Source organism: Theropithecus gelada, chromosome 16 (genome assembly GCF_003255815.1).
Source record: "Theropithecus gelada isolate Dixy chromosome 16, Tgel_1.0, whole genome shotgun sequence".
NCBI lineage: Eukaryota > Metazoa > Chordata > Mammalia > Primates > Cercopithecidae > Theropithecus > Theropithecus gelada.
The window spans coordinates 59,770,832-59,780,102 of NC_037684.1; the positions used below are offsets into that span (position 1 = coordinate 59,770,832).

Here is a 9,271-nt window from a genome sequence, read left to right on the forward strand (position 1 = left end):
GGATTTCCTGTTGTATCCCAACAGTCTGACAGATCATGTATTAATTCAAATCGTAATATCCAATACTGGCTGCCCGTCCAGATTACAATCTGTTACCTAATTCTCTGTCTAGTGCTTGTCAGAATGGATTTTCTTCTAGCACCTGCAGTTGGAACAATGTCTCTAAGAACCATCCCAAACCATGAACAGGCCTAGTTTTAAGGCCTTGTTATGAAGAAACTAATGGACTGGTCCTGGGGAAACTAGCATGAATAATAAAATCAAAACTAATTTTTAAATAAAGACATTATTTCAATGTATTTATTAACAACTATATAAAAAGCTTCCCCTTTTAAAAAAATACGGTATCTTTATATAATAAAAATGAGAATAGTATTAACTTCATAAGGTTGTTGTAAGGATTACTGAAATAACATATCAAAGCCCTTAACAGTGACTGATTTGGTGTTGTTTTCCCAGCACTTTATTTCCAAAATTATTTCCTTCAATATTGCCATTTATCCAAGGCTACTAAAATACAACCAAGAAAAATCCATGTTCTTTTTCTATCAATTTTTTCATACTATTTAAACATTAAACTTTGGTCCTTATGGCAAGAACCCTCAGCATCTTTCTATCTTCGTCATTTCTTGAGCCCCTACTATTGCAGATGCATACGCATCTCAGCCTCCATTTTTCCTTCTCCTTCCATTCTGTTTACCTTGAAGCTGACTGTCTTACAGGATAAGACTGAGCACTCTAATTGGTTCTCAATTCCTAAATATAACCAATACTAAGATATGATTCCTGTCTATCTATTGTCAATGAAATCATTAATAACCCATGAGCAAAATCATAAATTCATAGCAATGAATATTATCAGAAATTTCATTATCACATTGAGAATCTTTTGAAGCATAATCACTGTGAAATTTTCCTATTTTTTAAGTTTTACATGCATGTTCTAAGTTCTTTCATAAAACATAACTAATACTGCCATAGTTATTATTTATAGAAATTTCCTAAATGTAATTCTGTCTGAGAAACAAAGAAGAAGTGAAGGAGGAGGGAAGGATGAAGAAGACGACAGGAAAATGAGAAGGAATAGAAGAAGAAGAAAATTTTAAGTAGACTCACCTCCAACCACCCTGGCTTCTTTCAGTATTTGATTGAATAGAGTTAAAGATAGAATCTTGACTTCTCAGAGGACGAGAAACTGAATGTGGTATTTGCCTTTCAAGGGAATATGTCTTGTTAAATATTAATAGTTTGCTTTCAAATTGAGGAATTAAGATATACATAGAAGAATAACATCAGTCAGTAACAGACACACATCCAATGGTTTGTTTTTCTCCACATACCCAGTGTCCACTGTTTTCATTACAGGAGCCAACTCTGCATTCATAGCTTCCCAGGCCCAATCTCAAAAGATATAAGTAACATAAATAAAAGTAAGATAGGTAGTATTTTTCAAAATGATAACTTCACACTTATTTAATTTTGGGGGTTTAAAAACTTGAAGAAGAAAACAACTTGAATATATGGACTTCTTTGACAATACTTTGTTGGAAAACCTGTCACAGCCTGCTTTATTAATTTTTATAGATGTCTGTCTTATTCATTGTATTTTAAGCAAAGATAATTTAATCTGTATCTTTTCTACAATCAGTTCTAGTATAGTATCTTTAACTTTGTAACATGAATTTCATCTAATCCAATGTTTATTGAATTTTAAATCCCACCCACAGAAAGAAATACATTGTAACTCAGAACATGTATATGCATGGCATACGTGTGAGATACAGACAAACAGAGAGATAGAGAAAGGAGGAAAAAGAATATAAAACTTCACCATCAAATCTTATCCTTAATATGTGTGATACACTCTGACACAGTCATGTGTCACTTAATGACAGGGATACATTCTAAGAAATGCGTTGTGAGGTGATTTTGTTGTGCAAACATCATAGAGTGTACTTACACAAAGCTGGAGAGTACAGCTTGCTACACACCTAGGCTACATGTTACAGCCTATTGCTCCTAGGCTACAAACTTGTGCAACATGTTACTGTACTCAATGCCATAGGCAATTGTAACATAATAGTATTTATGTATCTAAACATATCTAAACATAGAAAAGGTACAGTAAAAATATAAAAGATAAAAACCAATACACCTAAGAGGGCACTTACCATAAATGGAGCTTGCAGGACTGAAAGTTGCTCTGGGTGAGTTAGTGATTAAGTGGTGAGTGAATATGAAGGACATTACTGTACACTACTGTAGACTAAACAAACCATACATTTAGGCTACTATATATATATTATATTGTAGCCTACCGTAGCCAATTTTATAAATTATATTTATAAAAAAAAAACTGTGCTATGACATTATGACAGCTACTACGTTATGTCACTAGGAAATAGAAATGTTTCAGCTCCATTATATTTGTAGTGGCACCACCATCACACAGGTGGTGTGACTGACCAAAACATTGTTATGCAGTGCATGGCTGTTATTTTCTATTCTACTCTACTCTATTGTCTTCTTTTTTCAAAGATCGATTATATCCCAGACCGACTAATGAATCAAGACAAAAGTTTTTAAAAAAACACTGATGAGGCCCTATCTCTTACACAACATAGGAAAATTACTATTTCTGACAAATGGTAACCCTGGTCAGAGCCTTGAAGTACTTCAGGAGGACACACATTTGCTTATGGAATAGCTCAGGTTTTCAAGGTCAACATTCATGCTACTTATAAAAATATTATAAATTATGAAATATTTTTTAAATGGTGGAGTATGACCAGATAAATGCCCAGTTGTGCATATCCATGTGAATTTATCATTTTTATACACAAAAATTGGAAACATATGAACTTCATACCTAAAATTCTTCAAATATATCTTTTATATATTTTGTTTTCTTTAAACAAAATAATTACAGATTTAGAAGTATATTAAAGTCTACGGGAGCACACTGGATTAAATTAACAATACAAGTATTGCCATGTAAGAGATATTTTTAAATTCTAGCTATATAAGATCCTATTAATGATTTTTAAAATGTGCCCCCAAAATGTAAATGTATATAACCAGCATGTACCACATATATTTCAGAATGTCTGCCTGCCCATTCCTCTTGCAAAGGAAAGTAAAAAGTCAACAACAACCATTAAGACCTCCCAGCACCCACCAAACCTCAGCTAACTGGTTCAGAGATAAATTACAATTTTCTATGATCCTAGTTTATATTTCCTGAAAAATTTTACCTTATTAATTTTCTTACCTGTAGGTAGAGGAGGAAAATCGTAATTGTCAGAAGGAGTACTGATACCTGGATCATCTTTAAGTGGATTAGAAGTTAATGGCTGTCTGTTCCTCTTTTTCTGATTGAACAATGGAACAGGCAAACAGCCTAAATTGAATGTACCAATAAATTAGTACATAATAGACAAATAAGCAGATCTAGTTGTAAAATAATTACTAGTATATAATAATACACACTTTAAATGTATCTACTTCTATATGCTAATATACTTATAGATTTCTATAACCTTGGATTGACTTTTCCATTCTTTTTAAGATCCTGAATAGCCTAATTTGTTTCTTCAAAAACTTTTTCTTATTCTACCCTAACAGTTTTAATTCTTCTCATATGGAAGTAATTCCCATCTCCTCCCTCATCCCCCAATCTTTCCAAATCCACTTTTTTTTTTCCTTATCCCCCTCCTGTGGTTGCCTGTTACCGTATCAACTGCAGGGGACCTTTAGAGTACAACAGAGGTGAGGAAGAACCAAACTCTGAACCATGCTTTGGACAATAGTAGCACGCCCTTTTGGGCCTTGGTTCTCAAAGTTTCATTGGACTAAGATTTATCTGGAATTCTGCTTAATGTGCACGTTCCTAGACTCCACTCTCATAGACTTTATTTCAATAGATCTAGCCTGGAACTCAAAACTCTGCAATTTTAACAAGCACCCCAGGTGTCTGTAATTATATATTTTGTCAATCATTTTGAGAATGCCTTAGAGAGTAATAATATCCAGTCCAAATGAGAATAAATACTACTACTAATTCCTCCAGATGGTGGATCTAGGATCTCAATTCAGGCCAAAAGTCACAAAATATAAACTTTAAAACTTAGGGAACTCGAAGGGAAAAGAAGTTCAAATAGCTTGTGCATTGCTATAGAGCAAGTCAGTGGAAGAATCCCGATAGGACCCAAGATTCCTAAATATCAGTTCAGATCTCTTGCCACTGTACCATTCTCTAACTGGTCATCATTAATTGTTCTACAGGCAAACACAGACTCTGTGAAAACTCTCTGATTAAAGGCTGGGAGAATTATGTGGACTCTGGAATCAGACCACCTGGGTCTGAATTATGACTTCGAAGTAGGTTTGCATTACAACTTCAGAGTATGATCTTGAGCAATTTCCCTAAACTCTTTGTGCCAATATGACATACACTGATAGCATAATGATTAAGAGCAGGGACTAAGGGCCAGATTCCTAGGTTCAAATTCTGATTCTGCTACTTCATGGATTACTTATTTAACCTCTTTTAGCCTTGGTTTTCTCATCTGAAGAACAGAAATGATTATAATAACCTATCTCAGAGTACTGGTGTAAAGATTAAATAAATTAATATATATAATCAATGTCTTGAATACAGTTAATCCACCATAAATAAAAGTTACTATTATCTTCATTATGCATCATCATTCCCCTTGTTCTCATCATCCTTGCCCTCTGTCTTTATACTAATAAATCGGGAAAGCAAAAATGATAGGAGAAGCTATTAGAAAGACAGAAGTGCTTCTGGAAATATTTTTTAACAAGTCAGTCACAAATACAAACAAAAATAGATCTATTTCTTTGTTTTCAGTTGTAAAGCACAGAATAACTCAAGCACATCAAATTTGTGGAAAGAACATCAAAATAAATCTAAGAAAGTTTGATCTTACTCCCACCTCTACCACTAAACATTTTGTCTTGAGTAAGTTATTTTACTTCCTTGGACCTGAAAAGAGGCTAGATTAACTGTTCAATCTATTTTAAATTTATTTCCAATGTTATATCTATAAACTATACAAGCTTTATATGCTATATAGAAAATATAGAAAATTTAAAAATAAAAAGTTGTTCAATACCTGCTGTACTTCGAGCTGAATTTTCATTTAGGCTTCGCTTCATTTCCTTCAATATCAAAATCTATAATTTTCTCTTCAGCATTCCAAATTTATGACACTGTCCCACCAGACCTACAAAGAAAGAAACTTATAACTCATATTGTCTCAACTACAAAACCAAATCCTCAGCCCAGTGATTACTGAAATTATGGTTTTAAACTACTTTCAAACCTGATCATGTAAACACTTTAGGGAGTCCTTTGCTTTCTAAGAGTTTACAACATAATCCACTTTTCCAACTCTGTTCCAATTAAGTTACGACTAGGGCAACTGTAACCTTGCTTCCTAAACATATGTGCATTTTTTCACACAGTGTATGTAATTTATTTCAGAATCCAACGCCCACAAAGAGAATTCTGACCCAGATCTATAAAGAAGACAATGGGGCCGGGCGCGGTGGCTCAAGCCTGTAATCCCAGCACTTTGGGAGGCCGAGACGGGTGGATCACGAGGTCAGGAGATCGAGACCATCCTGGCTAACATGGTGAAACCCCGTCTCTACTAAAAATACAAAAAACTAGCCGGGCGAGGTGGTGGGCGCCTGTAGTCCCAGCTACTCGGGAGGCTGAGGCAGGAGAATGGCTTAAACCCGGGAGGCAGAGCTTGCAGTGAGCTGAGATCCGGCCACAGCACTCCAGCCTGGGTGACAGAGCAAGACTCCGTCTCAAAAAAAAAAAAAAAAAAAAAAAAAAAAAAAAAAAAAGAAGACAATGGACCACAGCGTTGGCAAACATACATGCTTCCAGCGCCAGGGAGGAAACACAGTATTTAGCCACTGGGAAATTTCTCCATGCCCTACTTTAAGGCATTGTGCAGGTCATCTGCCTTTGCATCAGTTTGAAACTCCTGGATTATATAACACCAAAGACTAAGTCTTCCTGAGGTCAGGAGTTCAAGACCAGCCTGGCCAACATGGAGAAAGCCCATCTCTACTAAAAATACAAAATTAGCTGGGAGTGGTGGCGGGTGCCTGTAATCCCAGCTACTCAGGAGGCTGAGACAGGAGAATCGCTTGAGCCCAAGAGGCTGAAGTTGCAGAGAGCCAAGACTGTACCACTGCACTCCAGCCTGGGCAACGAGGGCCAGACTCCATTTCGAAAAAAGAAAAAAAGAAAGACTAAATCCTCCCTTCATATCCAGAATAAGTGTAATGACAAGTTTCCACTCCATTTCCACAACTTCAACAAGTGAAACAAGTTTTTCCTTAGTTTTCTTCTTTTACAATAGAATTTCTCCTGTAATTTTGCATGTTTAGCCCCCTAACACATTTCAACCCCAATCTAATTCAACAAACACTTGCCCACTGCATGAAGAGGTAACTTCTGTTCTAAATTCACGACCTAATGAGACAGAGAGACGGACACATACACAACTAAGCAATAATGCAAGTCAGGCCAAATAAAACTTGGGAAACAGGCCGGGTGCGCTGGCTCACGCCTGTAATCCCAGCACTTTGGGAGGCCGAGGCGGGTGGATCACGAGGTCAGGAGATCGAGACCATCCTGGCTAACACGGTGAAACCCCGTCTCTACTAAAAATACAAAAAATTAGCCGGGCGCGGTTGCGGGCGCCTGTAGTCCCAGCTACTCGGGAGGCTGGGGCAGGAGAATGGCGTAAACCCGGGAGGCGGAGCTTGCAGTGAGCTGAGATCCGGCCACAGCACTCCAGCCTGGGTGACAGAGCGAGACACCGTCTAGGAAAAAAATGGAGAGAGGGAGGGAATGGAAGGGGAAGGAAAGGAAAATATTCTTGGTGCCATCCTAGGAGCCACAACAGAGATTCTGCCACTTTCTCTTCCAGGGCAACTCACATCCTATATTTAGAGGGGCTTATGAGGGCTATTATGTTTCTTAGGCTCAAGCAAACAGAATCAACAATAACAACAACAAAGTTTCTAAGTGTCACATTCTCCCCGCGGGACCATTTATCCCGAGGGCGGGGACCTTCCTCCACCCGCAACCCCAGCTTCCGAATGGACCTCAGTGGCGTCAGCAACGGGGTTGGGGGCATTCGTGTGCAAACAGTGTGCTCCATCTGCATACACACACCACCACCACCCACAACAGCCACAACAGCCACGGCCTCAAATGGCGGCCTGTTTTGGCTCCCGACGGGGGCGCGAGAGAAGAGGCTCCAGTCAAGTTCAGACGCTCTTCCAAGGGCCTCTCCTGACCCGCCCACGGAGTGGGGGCGGTTTGGAATCAACACACAGTCTTTCTCCTCTAGACCCTCCTGCCAACACGACGCACAACTTTCGCCCTCAGTGTCCCTCGCCTCCGTCAACCGCCGTCCAGGCAGCCCCGTCAGCAACGTCCGTTCTCCCCGCCTGCGAAGAAACCGCGGGCATCAGGCTGTGCGCAGGCGCCGCGGATCGCGCAGGCGCAGTGGCCGCCTCCAGGGTGCGATGGCGTCGTCGCGGCCTCCCTGGCTGCGTTGGGCCGGGCGCGATGACGTTAACGCGCTTCCTGGGCGTTCTCACGCTGTGGGCGCAGGGATGGCTCCAACTCCCTACAGTTTGGCCCAGAGAGGAAAGGGGACTGTCCTGTGCCTGGAGAGACAGGGGCAGATCTCCTGCCCAACCGGCCCCAGCCCCAGCATCGTCCACAAAGTGTGCCCCGCTTCCCCCGCACCCCCTGGCCCTTTCTGAGGGTCCAGACATCCGTTTGTTAGATGCTGGTGGCCACCCAGAGTGTGCCCAGAGATTGCCTCGAAGGCCACCCGAGGGGTCTGTCTCCGTTTCTGGTTCGGATCACGGTCAGGGAATCTGAGTCCCCAGGAGGCTGGGGACAGAGCTGAAGCCCGGGTTCAGATGGCGGCCGTGGAAGGCGGAGAGCAGTCAGCGAGGCAGGGCCGGGGCTGCGGGAACTTGCGGGAGGGAAGCGCCCGTGAGCCGCAGAGACGCTCTGCAGGGGCAGCCGCGTGGTGGGCGACCTTGGGCGTTGAGCTCCAGGCTTCCTGGCAAAGAAGACTGTGGATTCGTGGCCCTGTGATCTTGGGCAAGTTCCTTACTGAACACCCTCAGGACCTACCAGTAAAAAATACAATAACAACAATCACCCTAAAAATACTAAAAGAGGAAATAGACGATCCTGGCACACAGTAAATGCCCAGTAAGTGTTAGCCCTTATTTAATACGAATAACAGTAGCTGTCATTTATCCGGAATTTACTATGGGCCAGGGGGTGGATTGTAGTTCTGAGTTCAAAGACCGTGTTTTGTTGTTACCGTATCTTCTAACCATTTGAAGACTGGGATACGGAAGGGCTCAGAGATGAAAGGAAGATTTGTTAGGAAAGGCCTAGGCCTGTAAGACCACAGATATTTTAGTAGTTGCTTTGAAAAGTAAAGTAAAGAAGAGTGTTAGAAAATAGGCCGGGCACGGTGGCTCACGCCTATAATCCCAGCACTTTGGGAGGCCGAGGCGGGCAGATCATGAGGTCAGGAGATCGAGACCATCCTGGCCAACACGGTGAAACCCCATCTCTACTAACAAAAAATACCAAAAAAAAAATTAGCCTGGCGTGGTGGCAGGTGCCTGTAGTCCCAGTTACTCAGGAGGCTGAGGCAGGAGAATGGCGTGAACCCGGGAGGCGGAGCTTACAGTGAGCCTCACGCCACTGCACTCCAGCCTGGGCAACAGAGCGAGACTCTGTCTCAAAAAATAAAAAATAAAAAAAGGAGAGTGTCAGAAAATAATATTAGAAGTAGACCGAGACCAGATAATAGCAGACCTTGAATGCCAGAGTAAGGAATAGCTTTCAAGGAATAGGGTCATCTTTTGGGAAGAAGACGACTTGAAACAATAAAAATAAAACTTGTTATTTATCATGGTTCCAGAGAGGAGTTACCCAAAACATGAATAGAAGCTTCAGGGAAGCGGATCTTGACTTGATATCTACATATATATGTGCATACATTTACAACATTCACCTACCCACCCCCAAAATAGATTTTTCATTAAAAAAAAAAAAAAAACCTTAAGCCAGTTACTTCTGTAAGAACTGCGGAAGTGAGCAATATAGAATCTTTGCCAGCAGTTTATAAACTTAATCTATTTTATACTTGTCTTGCTCTGGTTATCATTTATTTCCACC

General features: G+C 40.6%; 1 protein-coding gene across 8 annotated transcripts in view; it reads right to left on the reverse strand.

The window, feature by feature from the left end:
- Positions 1-9,271, reverse strand: part of SPATA22 (spermatogenesis associated 22) — a 68,948-nt gene that overhangs the window by 18,229 nt on the left and 41,448 nt on the right. The window contains exons 1-5 of one of the 8 annotated variants that reach the window (XM_025362916.1): positions 7,430-7,845; positions 5,139-5,249; positions 3,272-3,400; positions 1,341-1,401; positions 1,117-1,212 (exon numbers count right to left, since the gene is read on the reverse strand). In XM_025362916.1, the coding sequence (XP_025218701.1) occupies positions 1,117-1,212; positions 1,341-1,401; positions 3,272-3,400; positions 5,139-5,181 (329 nt within the window). In that variant the 5' untranslated portion in view covers positions 5,182-5,249; positions 7,430-7,845. Of the gene's footprint in view, positions 1-1,116; positions 1,213-1,340; positions 1,402-3,271; positions 3,401-5,138; positions 5,250-7,130; positions 7,846-9,271 lie in introns of those variants that run through there. The other 7 variants (XM_025362915.1, XM_025362914.1, XM_025362922.1 and 4 more) reach the window with 7 other exon arrangements.